Below are 14,151 nucleotides of genomic sequence, written 5' to 3' on the forward strand. Positions count from 1 at the left end.
GGTGGCCTCGCTTGCAGGAGTCCTTCGGGATCCGAAGCTTTGGGTGGCTCTTTTGCGCCTTTCTGTGTCACCTGCCAGTCATTCTGAGCTTGTCACATTGAAGGAAGGAAGGAAGGAAGGAAGGAAGGAAGGAAGGAAGGAAGGAAGGAAGGAAGGAAGGAAGGAAGGAAGGAAGGAAGGAAGGAAGGAAGGAAGGAAAAGGGAAGGAAGGATCTCCTTTTCTTGCTCTTCCTCTACCTTGTGTATCTTGGAATTCCTCATCTTCTTCTTGTCTGAATTAAGGAGAACAAGAAATCTATCAAGAGTTCTCTACACTCCACTCCATCTCTCATAGCGGATCTTTGCCCCAAAAGTGATCCTGAGCCAGGTGGCCCAGTGGTGTTCAGTATAGGGCAGATCCCTAAACTGACATGTAGAAAAAAAAGAGGGGGGGGAGAAATAAGCCACTCCGCGCCTCTCTCGTTACCTTCATACGGTTCCAGCTGGACATTGAGCAAGTCTTTGGATCCGCACTCGGGCCCCAGGGTCCCGTTGTAGGTGGCCGTGCGGGCCCCGAGCATCAAGCGGCAGCGATGCTCTTCCGGCGTGTTGTTGTTGATGACGGCGAAGACGTCAAAGTCGCACCCGTTGTTCATCCCTTCGGAGGCCTTGATCCTGACTTTCAGGCCTTCCTCGGCCGGCAGGGGGCTCTTCTGGTGCTGGGCCTTCTCGAACACCGCCCGCTCCTCCTCCGAGTCTGCCAAAGGGAAACAGCAGCCGTGGACGGTGACCCTTTGACCGCCTCCAGCCTCGTCACGGGCGGGCGGCATAGGGAACAGAGAAGGCGATTCTCCCCACACCACCGAGGGCTCTTTCAACTATTTTATGAGATACCTGCTGGGACAGCTTGGTTTCTAAAGGCACTCTGCACATGTTTAAGAACCCTCTTTTCTTTCCAAGGGTCACAGTTGCATATTCTTGCCCTACCTGAATATTTGGATCATTTGGCCTCATTTGACCCGGAGATCCCCAGCATCCTCACACACCCCTCGCCTCCCTGTTCAGGTGGCCCGACCTACCTTCCCGATACTTGTAGTTCTCGGTGATGTCTTCCTTGGTGTCTTGGCCCACACTCTTGGTGCTGATGCTCTTCCCGATGAAGGAGGCGTGCGTGGTCTTCCTCCGGGACATGTCGCTCTGGAGCATCAGATACGCCACGTCGGCGTTGACCTCGGCAAAGACGAACCGGGCGTCGTACTTGAGGTTGAGCTCTCCTTCCTTGACCGCTTTGACCGGAGTGGGGCCGCAGCAGTAAACCCCTGGCGAGTAAAAGGTACCGTGAGCATCCCACCAGGAAGAGAAGAGACCCCAGAGAGGGAGGCAGCGGTGAAAGCCGAACGGGAGGCGAGAAGCTACAGACCCTAGGGCAACCTCCGCCATCGGAGTGTCCGGCCACTCCCAAGGCAGATTTTGCAAACGGTCAAGCCAGGAGGCTGGCAGCTCTTGTGTGGCCGGCTGGACCATCCTGCTTGGCACAGTTTCCACTTTCAAGAAACAGCCATCCCTCCCTAATGACTTTTCACCTCAGTCCCTCTACGTACAGGCCCTGGGGGCCTGACCAAAAACTCGTCTTCCCCTGATGAGCTGGGCTGCACTTTCTGGCTGGCTGGGGACGACGAGACCCACCTGGAAGGCAACCCATCCAGGAAGGCTGCGCGCTGGCGCCTTCCTCTTCCGAAACACCACACGGGACAATGGCCCTAAACCTCAGCCGACAAGCTGTCCGTTCGCGGGAAAGCCCTGGACCTACGGCTCTCACGGCATCCACCAGCCCAAGCTCTGAGGCTCAGTTTCTGGCATTTCCATGGACGCCGTGAAGGGAAGGGGTCTGCTTTTCATCACAGAGACCTCATTGAGTCAAGGCCGGGACCAACGGCCTGACTTGGGGCCAGAACAGGCTGCTTCACAATTAGAAGGCAGCACTCCAAATATCTGCAAAGCGGCTGTGTTTGTGAGTTCAACAAACAGAACTTCTTGTCTCCTCCCTAAGGACATGCACACATGAAATCCAATTTCCGCCAGGATGTGAAAGACCTTAGGGGATCATCCTATCTCCTTTACTGCTGAAGTCAGCTTTGCTTCCAATTGCAAAGCTCCCCGCCTTGTCTGTTTTAACTTCTAGGCTTGTGCAGTTCCTTGTGGCTTGTGTTCCTGACTCCCCCCCCCCCCCCCGATTCGGAAATGCGAGTATGTTCCGCCATGTGTGATGATGAGATGAATGCAGATCCTCCTTATGAAACACGAGGGTGATCTTCAAAGAGAACGCCCGGGTGTCTCGTCTGCTCTGGGCCGTGTAAGCGCCTGGTAGACCTACCTTCACTTTTTTCCTGGGGCGTCGGGTCCAAAACCTGCCAGCCGTCATACCCTTCGGGAAGATCAGGACGCGTCATCCAAGACTCGACCCAGCAGTGAAAATTCCTGTGTCAGTCACGAAAAGGAGAGAAAGAGAGGAAACAGGTCGGGGGGGGGGGGGGGAGAGAAGGGAAGGGTGAGGCCGTTGCTCTGATAAGATTCCAGAGAGGCTTTTCATGCTGATAGCCACAGGAGTGGCAATACCCACAAAAACATCCGTTGGGCTGCTCATCCCTCTGGTTTCCCTGGCACCCACACCTCCTGAAACAAGGAACGCCTTCACGGCAAAGTTGGACGGAAGCCGGGTGGCTTGGAGCACAAATATTAGCTATATTCTTGACTACCAGGGTCTCTCTCTCTCTCTCTTTGTGTGTGTGTGCGTGTGTGTGTGTGTGCGTGTGTGTGCGCGTACCCTGCCTCATTCAGTCCAATGTCAGGGCCGGCCCTGCTCAGGGGGAAGAAATCCTATAAAAGCAAAGCATCTCTTGACAGCAGGGAGTTTGAACCTCTGCCAGGCCTGCCGATTTGTATCCCCGTTGGATGGGTTTCCCTGGGGAATTCTGGACCTGCCTTGGGGTCAAATTGCACATTACAATAAAAACAATAACAAGCTTAGAACGGCAGCGCTGGAAAGGGACCCGAGGGATCATGAGTCTAGTCCCTGACAAGGAGGCCCAGTGGGGGAATCGAACTCCCGAACCCCTGACCTCAAATCATTGAGCGATCCAGACCACCTGTTATTGTAAGAAGGCATTCCTTAATGGATGGAAGATCTCCGATTGTCAAAGCAGGAGGTTTTCACACACCCCATAGTTTGCAAATTAGTTTCCTTTGTTTCGCGATTGGTCCTCCAGACGTAAACATGAGCCTGATCTGCAGACCTGAAGGTCTGCCAGAATCCCATCTCTAGAACACTTGCATGAGATTTCAGCTAGAACAATATGTCTGATGCCTTTATGACTCTGTAGAATCTGAGTCTGAGCTTCTGCACCCCAAAGGACAGAGTTAGTGATCACAGGAGTTTCATTTGGAATCGTTTTGCTTGGAAGGATTGCAGTTTGAACCAATATTTTAGGGTACCCATGAATCAGCGGGCCCCTAAGGATTGCCCTCTCCAGCAACACACGGCAGTTATCTCAGGCAGCGAATCCAGGGAGGGACAAGCAGCCTTGTTCTGAGCCTGGCCATGGGTCCCTCTGGGTCACAGTGCTTCCCATCCTTGGGTTCCCAAGCTGTTCTTGGACCACAACTCCCAGAAATCCTGGCCAGCAAAACTCGGGGTGAAGGCTTCTGGGCGTTTGAGTCCAAAAGAATCTGGGAACATCCATGGTTGGGAACCACTGGTCTAGGAAAAAGACTGGCTGCATCTCTCTAGGAACTCAGGTACGGTAGGCTCTCTCCTCTGGGCTTCTTGCCATCTCTCCTTTTAAACACAAACACAGAGAGAGAGAGAGAGAGAGATGCCAGATATTGAACCTAAGACCTCCCCCCTCCAAAACCCAAGGTCTCCCACTGAATTATTCGGACGACCTGCTGGGCCACTCACCAGATGTAGTCCCGGTTTCCTTCCTGCAGCTTCCCGTTCTGATCCAGGTACTGCTCAATGACCAAGTTGCCATTGGTGTCATGGGCAGAGTTGTAGTTGGTGATCACACGGCTGGGGATTCCCAGGCACCTGAGCACTGGGCAGAAGAAGGGGAGGAAAGCAGAGGAGGCAGGAGGCATTCAGAACCGCCCGCTCCAGAAAACCCAAAACGGAGACGGGAATTCCCACCCCCTTCACCAGTGCTTGGACCGGGCGCATTAAAATTAGCATGTGGACCTTGACATTGCCCCATAGCCTCAGAGGATAAGGGCATCCATATGTGTAGGAAGATAAAGGTATAGGGAGAATAAGGCACTGATGCACCTTCTCTTTCAAGATATATTGACTTATATTTTATATATCTATAACATTGTGAGTTCCTTGTTAAGGCCTGTAAAGGTAAAGGTAAAGGTTCCCCTTGACAATTTTTGTCCAGTCGTGTTTGACTCTAGGGGACGGTGCACATCCCCGTTTCCATGCCATAGAGCCAGCGTTTGTCCAAAGACAATCTTCCGTGGTCACATGGCCAGTGCGACTTAGACACGGAACGCTGTTACCTTCCCACCGAGGTGGTCCCTATTTATCTACTCGCATTTGCATGCTTTCGAACCACTAGGTTGGCGGGAGCTGGGACAAGTGACGGGAGCTCACTCCATCACGTGGATTTGATCTTACGACTGCTTGGTGTTCTGATCCTGCAGCACAGGCTTCTGCGGTTTAGCCCGCAGCGCCACCACGTCCCTTTAAGGCCTGTTAAGGCCTGTATTCCCTGTAAAAACTGACTTCAGTTGCACTTCTGGAAAATATAAGTCAAATAAATAAAAGAATAAATAAAAAGATAGATATACCTGGGCATGACTCCAATTATTACCCCCCCCCCATATATGCTAGACTGATTAACTCACTGGTATTTGCATAGGTGCTGATTTATCTTTCAGCACTTAAGTCAGTGGCTCTAGTCTCTGAAACAGTCGGATTCTCATAACTGGATTTAGACCCTTGACAAGGTCCCACTTCAGAAAAATGTCCCACTTCTGCCCATTACTGCCACCTGGTCCTTGTCTTATCAAGTAATTTCTGTCCTTCTAATTAGTGGCTTCCTGTTCAACCACATTTTGCAACAGTGATGTTAACTATATATTTTTTTTCCTAAGAAACCAATGAGAAGTTGCTGTAGGTGCAAAGATGAAACTAAAGTGATTGAACTAAAAAGAAACTGATTTGATCCCATGTACAAATTAAGGAGCATTCTAGAAGTTATGCCCATTGTGACTGAACAGGAAGCAACTAATCGCCCTTTCAAAATAAAAGCCAAGGAATCTAATTAAAGGGACATGAAAATCATCAGTAGCACAGTGCCCAAGTTGCAACTGTGCTCTAAGATTCCAAAAAACACCACAAATCAGGCCTGAAAAAAAGAGACAATAGGTGCAATCAGACTAGGATTTGTCCCACTGTTTGGTATCACTGTGGGGTGATAGGATCACTCTGCTTTGGTTTGTTTCCAGCACATGAGATCACTGGAAACGAACCAAAGCAAGCCTTAAGCTGTCAAATTGGACACTGTGAAGAAATTTAAGAAGACCACCACTTCATGCTTTCTCTAGCCGTGTTGGCTGGGAGATTCTTGAACTCACTGTTCAAAGCAGTAACGTTTCCTGCAGGACAAAATTGCACCACAGGAGAAGGAGGCAGCTGGCTGCTCTTGATTCTTGCAGGGTCATTTCTTACCTGTGCAAGCCACCGCAGCAAAGACCCAGCACTGGCCATAGCGGACCGGCCGGCATCCATACTGCTGCCACCTCTGGAGGATGTCCACACTCCCATTCCAGGCCATAGGGCTCACCCCATCATCATACTGGTTATGCCAGCGCCCAAACAGGATGCCTTGGTCATCGTTACAGTTCACCTGTGGCCCAAGAAACAAGAGGAGGTCAGGGGGCTCAGAGACCAAATCTCACATTTTCTTAAGGCCAGGCACTTCACATTTCAACTTTATGGTTCAGAGATTTAGGCACAAATCTGTTTTAAGCCATATTGACGTAAGGCAGCCATCACTGATGCAAAATAAGGAAAGCGCTGCAGAAGCGACAAGGATTCGGGAAGCATTTTAAGGACTGAGAGCTGGCGGGATAACTCAGGGGTTTAGGTGTTGAGCCAGAGGTTGGGAGTTTGATTCCCCCTCTGGGCCTCCTGTGAGTAGAGCTGGCCTGGGGAGCCAGGAAGAAGGGAAGGGTCAACCACTTCTACTTATTCTTTCCCAGGAGAACCCTGAAAAAGGGTCACCCTAAGTTAGAGGGCACACGGTCATTATTATTAAAGACTGAGACGTTTTGCTGGGCCTAAGCCTTTGAGGACTGGAGCCCATTTTTCAGATGCAGTGATTACTCTCAGTGGAGTATTTTTTTTCAGGTCACTGGAATTTTATATTATTTCTTGGAGTAGAAGACTTCTGGGTCCCAGGAGGGACCTTCTTAGCTTGGCTGGGATGACTCTCTACCGGGTTATCAGGATGGCGAGGGTCTCCTTTGAACTCAGCCACCGCCAGCCTGTGTTCCCTTTCCTGGCCCACAGTGCTTGGACTCCTCCAGCGATCTAGCTTGCCAGTTGGGGGATTCTTGGCCTCATAAAACCCCCCTCCCCAAAAGGAGCTTCCTCAAGCTTTGGACACGGCTGGAAGGGCTCCTTGAGAAGGCCACGCTCCGGCTTCTCCCTTCTCGCCCCCCCCCCACTCACCATAGCGCTCACTACCCGGCTGACGTAGACGGGGCTATTGCGCCGCGAGCAGTCCTTGTCTTGGTTGCGGAGGAACTTGGGGTTGGTGTCCAGCAACTGAAGGCAGATGTCCAGAATGCCGTCTTCGAACTAGGGACAGAGAAGAAGGCAAAAAGGTGTGAGGACGAAACGGGTGCCCCTGCCAGCAGAAAAGGGGAAAGGGACACACACACACACACACACCGGCCGATCCTCATCCGCACTTTTCAAAATTTCAAAGGCTCTGTCCTACAGAGGATGTAAGGACAATGATGGGCTCAAGGGACAGGAAGCCAGATTTTGGTTGAGTATCAGGAAAAAAACTTCCTAACTGTTAGAGCAGTATGACAATGGAACCTGTGACCTCGAGGGAGGCTGAGTGGTCTAACACTGGAGGGACTCAAGGGGAACTTGGACAACCATCTCTCAGCTCTGTTTGACTTGGATTCCTGCCTTGAGCAGAAAATGGTCCTGTTGTTGTCTTCCAACTCCATGATTCTAGGATTCTCATGCACGTGGTTATGAAGGCAACAGTGTCTGGTCCTCCCTACTCCAAATGGGACTGATCCTGAAAACCCTGCCCTGAACTTCCTCCTAGTCAGAAAAAAAAAGGAGGAAGTGGAACCTTCTTTTCCCTGATTTCAACCTGTCTGGCCATTCTTTCTCCTTGTGTGCCTCACCCAGATCTGGGCAAAGAACATAAGATAAGAGGCGGGAGCCCTTCCTTGCGATGCATTGCTGGGTTTCATGGTTGAACCAGGGCCCTTGAGGCCAGATGTGGCCACGCAGGGGCAGCTGACGGTCCAAGCTGGGTGGAAGCTCATCTTAGGGTTTTGATCCAAAAAGTAACTTGTCTAAGCGACCACCGGGATAACACACAAGAGGTCTCTGGGCTCAAGATGCTGGAGAATGAGTAGAGTGTGGGATGTGTGTGTGTGTGTGTGTGTATTATTGGCCCGATCCTGCCCTCATGTTCAGCACCAGGCTTGCTTTGGTCTGGTCCGGCTTTCAGTGACCTAACCTTAAGCTCTCCTTGGCATGGAGCAGGAGACGAGCCACTCCCTGCCAGGGACACAAATGCGGCACGCAGACGGGCATCCGGCTTTCTGCTGCCAAGGGATAAGCAAAGGCCAGGGCGAGCCTGGTGGCTTCCTACTCTGGCGGTTGTTGTCCTGCGACAGAAGCCAAGCTCAAGCCAGGGTGCCATTTTTGTGGAGACGGGGGCTGTTCACGACCCACCTCGGACAGACCGCCTGAACTGACCCTCTCCTGCAAGACAAGCCACGGCCACTCAGCCCCCCCCCCCCCCTGCTCGGGGCATGGAGCAGCGCTCGGCTCTTCCCCCTTTGGCAGCGAAAAGGAAAGAATGCCTGGCACCGGCTCGCGCTGGGAGAGGGCTGCCTGCCAGCTGCTGCTCGAGGAGTGCCTTCTATGGGGGTCTCTCAACTCAGAGGGTTGACAGAGGGGGGGGAGGAGGCTTGGGCAGAGGGAGGGAGGGGGAGAGAAAGAGGGGTTGCGACTCGTTTTTTAAAGGAAGAAAGACAAGAGGGTCTAGCAGGAGGCGAGGAGGGGGGAACAAGAGGCACCCCTTCAGATGAGCTTTTCATATCCACACCAGCCCCCCCCCAGGAATCCTGAGCCGTGAAAAGCCACCAGGAGCGGGTTTTTATCAGAAAGCCCAGGAGGTGCTGAGTCGCCTGGCCAACAGCCAGTCTGCGTCCAGTCTGCTTGTGCGGCACAGATTAGATACCCAGCAAAGCCTCCGATAAGGATGGGGAGCTCGCAGCAACCTCCGTTCCCCTTCTTGGCCCCAGAGAAAGGCCGGAGTGGCCTAAGCGGGTGTTGGAGGGAGCAGGCTTCTCAGCTATGGGGCAGTTTAGTTAGCAATGGGCCCTTTGGGTTGGTCTGCAGGGGGCACACGGTGGCCCCCCAGCAGGCACTTGATCCACCCACTTGGCCTTTCTGCCTCCAATTTCATACCGTGCACTTAACAAACCACCTCAATTCAGGTAGTGTTTTGCTTGCTGCTGGTCTCTCCAATGTTTGCTCTATGAGGCTCCACCACCTGCAGCACTAAAAACACCCCAGGCTCTCCCATACAATCATAGAAGCATAGAATAGTGAAGTTGGAAGGGGGCCCCTCTAAGGCCATCCAGCCCGGGAGTGGACAGAGAGGTCCTTGATGTCAAGGGAAGAGAAGTAGCCAAGCGGCCTCAACTTCTACTGAACGGGTGCCAGAAGCGGCCACTCCCATTGAAGTCAATGGATTCCCCTCAGGACATGACGGAAAGAGAAGGAAGGCTGAAGTGTGCATGGCTAGGGTGTGGGTCTGTGGAAATATTGTGTGGCAAAGAAAACTGAAGTGGCGCTTTGGAAATGGACCGGTTCAAAGGCTGACCCCGATGTGCCTTTATTTGGGGGCCAAGCTCTGCTGCTCTCCTCTAGAGGTTTCCTCCCCAGGGAGGAGGCAGATGCTGACGTCGCTTCTTTAGGTCAAAGGAAAACATGCAAGCAGAAGAAGAAATAAGCGGTGCACGCCAAAGCCATTCCTCCCACCCACCGCCTGCTGAATCAGCCCTCCTTGGAAAGTGGCCTTCCTCTCCTTGCTCTAGTGGCCTGGCCTTGTTCCCTGGCTTGGGACCCTTGACGGTCCGGCTGGACCCCGGCCACCGCCATGGCTGCGCACCCATGGGATCCTTTGGAACTCACAAAGGACTTTCGAAACATGGGTACCAAAAGGAGGACATAGAAAGACAAAAAAGAGGACAGGGGAGGACGTATTGAATGTTTCATTTGAATCGTTCCGGATTAGACCTGCAATCAAACCTGCATTACAATATCTCAATATCCCAATAAATGTCTCTTACTGAACCGGCCAAAGAACAATCATGTTAAAAAATAAAAATAAATTCAATGGAGGCTTTTTTTTTCATGATACCAAAAAACATTATTTAAACAGCCAATTGTACCTGAACCCACCCTGGCCCGGCCGCGGGATCCCCCGGCTGCTTGCACTCTGCACAGGGTCAGAGGCAACCTTGCTAATCTAGACGCCCAAACAATCTGGACAGAGGACATTAGGCTAATAAGGAGGACATGACCTCCTTTTGCCAGACGTCTGGCAACCCTAGCTCATGACCTTCCTCCTGCTGTACGAATGGGTAGCGAAGATTGCAACGCCTTATGAAAGAAAACCCCAAAGCCAGACTCCCCTGGGGGAAAAAAAAGAAACCTCAGGCTGATCAATAGACGAGGATATGGGGATTTGTGGGTTGTCGTTCACTTTGGGTGGGCTGGGTTCTGAAGGGGAGTCGTCGGCCTTTGTGTGTGTGTGTGTGTGCGCGCGCGCGCACGTGCATGCGTGCGTGCGTGTGTTCCATCTAAGTTGAAATTCAGTGGAACCCTTTACATATCATGTATAACATTTATCTTACCCCCTGACTTATGGGGAAAAAAACCCAAAACATCCAAATAACAGAATATAGAAAGGAATGTTCTGTCACATTAAAGAACAAAAAAAAAACATACTGATCTGCAATAAACCATGATAATGAATCCCATTTATCTTTCCTTTGCCCTGTGTTTGATTCTTTTTAAAGCTATATATGCTTATTAACTATTCTTTGCCTATTCAAAAGACTGGGGAATGAGTGAGCCGTATATTAAACACATTAAAACGAAAATTTGGAATTGGAGACAATCAAATCTTTTCTTCAGCCAGCAATTATTGCAAATTATATCTCGGTTATATGGGTAATAAGAGGCAAAGTGACACAAGAGCAAATGCATGGGTAAAACTGGGAGACACCGAGAGGAATAATATTTTGTATTCTTTACAGAGGATCATTATATAAAAGGACAGAATTATAAGTATAATTATATAGTAGTAATTTTATAATTATAATTACTACTACTACTACATATTACTATTACTATTACTATTACTATTACTATTACTATTACTACTACTACTACTACTACTACTACTACTACTATTATTATTATTATTATTATTATTATTATTCAAATTCATTTTGAGTTCAGTCTGTTATTCCAGCTGGGTATCTAATGACTGGAACTGCCCATGTGTTTATGGCTTTGATTACGTATATTTCCCACATTTGATGTTAAGATTTTCTGCAGTCTTTTGATATAGTTCCTTTCTGTCCGTTCTTTAACTTTTGTGCACACAATGTTATCTGCTTCTAGTATTCCAAGGCATTTATGGTTTTCATCACCTGATGGTGATTTTATAATGTTGCCATTTTTAAAATTTATTAGATAGATAACGGGCCAGCAATGTTTTATTCCAGCTGGAATAACCCACCACACTTTGTTGTCACCCAAGACTTCTGGGCAGCCAATATCATTTGGAAAGCACACCAAGTACTGTAATCATTATGCAGCAAAAGATCCCCCGAGACCACAGCCTTGTACAAGCTTGTGCTGCATCTGCTGAAACCAGGGAAGCCCTCTTCAGACGACAAATACTTGGGAAAAGATGCAACAACAAGAATGGAGATTACGTACATTGGTTTTAGAGGTCACAGGTTGGCTTTTGATAGAGTGGCAGGTAAACAATAGTCATCGAATCACAGAAATCATAGAAAAGGGATGTTGGAAGGGACTTACAAGGCCATCCAGTCCAACCCCCCCCCCCCCACTCAACGCAGAAATACAGTCAAAGCATATCTGCCAGGAAATTATCAAAGTTTTTCTTGAATGTCTCCAGGGTTAAGATAAGAACTACTGTATTTATGTAACAGGTAACCTGTGCCAGGAGTAAAAAGTGGCCATCAAAGTGGAGGATTAGAGGTAAGGGAACAAAGAGTTATGAAGGGCACGACAAGGCTGTACCTACTTTCTTTTCTGTTCAGTTTGTAGTTCAAGGATGACTTTAGAAAAGCACTTGATGATTCAAATGACAGAATCCTTGTCAGTGCACAGCTTATCAACAACACCCAGTATGCAGAAAGCAGCTGAGATCTTGATGCACAGCAGTAAAAATGAGGTCATCGGCTGCGGCCCTGCCATGTTTATTCCAAGACAATCAAAAGCTTCCCACAACCCCATCCAAGTTTTGACAAGGAAGAGCATTGGGAATTTTCCAGCTATAAATCATGTCACCCTCTCATCCCACAGCCCCTGAAGGCTACTTCAGGTGGAAGGGGATACCTAAAGCCTTGGAAAGGGGGTGGGTGGTCTCTAAGAAGACTTTTATTGCTCTCTCATGACTGACACACAGCTGTGGCTGATGCCATCATCCTCACTGTGGATGCAGCTCTTCCAACAGGATTTTGGCTGATCTGATATTGCCAGCTATTCCAGTTCATGGCGAAGAGTAAAACAGCAAACAGTCCAAGAAACACAGTTGAAAAATCCAAAATGAAAATGTGCTGTGGGATGATAAATGGAAGTATCTCGTCCGTCCCCCCCAAATGAAAAGCCATTCTTTAAAAAGGAATTGAACAAACTGCCGTGCAATAATATTTAGAGAAGAAATGCCATTGGCAGAGGCTCCTTTGATATGAAGAATGTAAGATGCAATATATATATATATATATATACATATATTAACATTGGCCTTGATAACGTGCATTGTCTACTGCTATGTGCTTCTCCGTTTTACCATATGGCCTGGAACCCTGGACCTTAACACCAGTGGCTATTTTTAAAAAGCTGGATTTATCACAGAATGTCAAGAATTCCTTCAGTCAAGTGCTTAATCACTGATGAAGCACCAAGATGTAAAAAAAAAAAAACCCACACACCACGGAATAATAGAGCACATGAAATTCAGAAGGCCAGAATATTTCCATGCCCCGAATAAAGTTGAATGGCAGACACTCCTGTACTGAAGAAAAGCAGCACACGCAGGCGGTGGTGGTTCTGTGCTGGCAAGCGGCCTCTGAATTAGGGTAACCCTATCCCTTAACGACCTCCAGAAGGCTTTGTCATTAACAGCCCTGCTTGAATCTGGCAAACCTCAAGGTTACAAGGGGACATTTCCAGAGATGAGCAGCAAACCTTCAACATCCTGAAGCCACAACCGACCGAGGCAGATCAGCGCTAGACAGGTCTGCGTGGTTAATCCTCCTGACAAAACCTGTTTGCGAGGAAAACTGAAAAGCTGGCAGGCACGGCCCCCCTCTGGATTTCTGTTTCTCCCATTTGGCAAGCCTGCTCGCCTATGGGCGGGCTGCCCCATCTACACAGGCGAAGCGTTTCTGTCAAAAATGTTGCTGCCCTGGCTGTTTTCCGGGGCAAACGGAGGGGTGGCAAAGGAAAACGCAGGCTTCAGATTCAGAGTCGGATCTGTCTGAACAGAACCAGGGCTGAATAGGAACGTCTCGCTTGTCATCCAAAATGAACAACAAAGGGGGAGGTTTTTTAAAGTAATCCTAATGAGAAAAAGGAACCAAGCAGGCCATTCAACACGGGCGTCAGGGTGGCCATCACTGGAGAGAAGCAGAGAGCCAGCCCAGCATCTGTGAAATTTGCCTGCTCGTAAAAGGAGACACCGTTTTGTGAAACGGGTCCCTCCTCGCACACTTTGTTTCTCTGAACTGGTTCACTAATTCTTTATCCCATTTACTTGGCAGGAAGCTCCACAGCATTCCAGATGGGCTCGGTTCATGTCCTGCGTAGAGTCGCCTTAGCTTCCAAATAGGGTGGCCTCCGTACACTTCTGCCACAACGCTTTTCTGTGTGTGCCCAAGATCCTGCCCCACATTTCTGGCCTGTTTTCTGTAGCAGTTCAGGTTTTAAATTAAAGCCATGTGGAAGTTTTCAAAGAGATATTGATCTGTTTCAGCGGTTATAACAAAAATGGAACAAAAATGGAAACAAAAGCCCACACAACAATGGGCTCAAGTTAAAGGAAGTCAGATTTCGGTGGAATATCAGAAAAAAATTCCTAACTGTTAGAGCAGTAGGACAGTGGAACCTGTGACCTCGGGAGTCGGTGAGCGCTCCAACCCTGGAGGCATTCAAGAAAAATTTAGATCATCCCCTGGCAGAGATGCTTTGATGGTATTCCTCCGTTGAGCAGGAAGGCCCCTTCCAACTTCACTATTCTATGATTCAATTAATCCACCTGGAATGTTTTGCGATGCAATCACATTGAGTGCAGGTTACCGTATACAACTGCAGTTACGTAGTATGTTGTTTGTATCTTGAAGATAGCAGGATGTGATTTCCTGTCAAAAGCTTAATCTTTTATTGTTTTCTTAAAGCTTTTACTTGGAAGCTAAACCTGTTCCGTTTTGGGGATCAATTCAGTCTGTTTTTGACTGGAATGAGTCAATTTTTATTGTGATATCATTAAAAGGAACAAATTTATTTCAGTGCCCGAGGGAATAGATCACAGTTCACAAAACTTCATCTTGGAAGTAAATACGTTTCTTTTTAAAAGGGGCCAC

The 14,151-nt window shown here is 49.0% G+C and overlaps 1 protein-coding gene across 1 annotated transcript in view; it reads right to left on the reverse strand.

Moving 5' to 3' along the window:
• The window catches only part of TGM2 (transglutaminase 2), a 61,931-nt gene that overhangs the window by 25,648 nt on the left and 22,132 nt on the right, over positions 1–14,151 (reverse strand). Inside the window, exons 5-10 of the mRNA XM_072996591.2 lie at positions 6,713–6,841; positions 5,708–5,885; positions 3,938–4,073; positions 2,354–2,457; positions 1,059–1,298; positions 467–736 (exon numbers count right to left, since the gene is read on the reverse strand). Of these exons, the coding sequence (XP_072852692.2) occupies positions 467–736; positions 1,059–1,298; positions 2,354–2,457; positions 3,938–4,073; positions 5,708–5,885; positions 6,713–6,841 (1,057 nt within the window). The remainder of the gene's footprint in view (positions 1–466; positions 737–1,058; positions 1,299–2,353; positions 2,458–3,937; positions 4,074–5,707; positions 5,886–6,712; positions 6,842–14,151) is intronic.

Source organism: Pogona vitticeps, chromosome 4 (assembly GCF_051106095.1).
Source record: "Pogona vitticeps strain Pit_001003342236 chromosome 4, PviZW2.1, whole genome shotgun sequence".
Taxonomy (NCBI): Eukaryota; Metazoa; Chordata; class Lepidosauria; order Squamata; family Agamidae; genus Pogona; species Pogona vitticeps.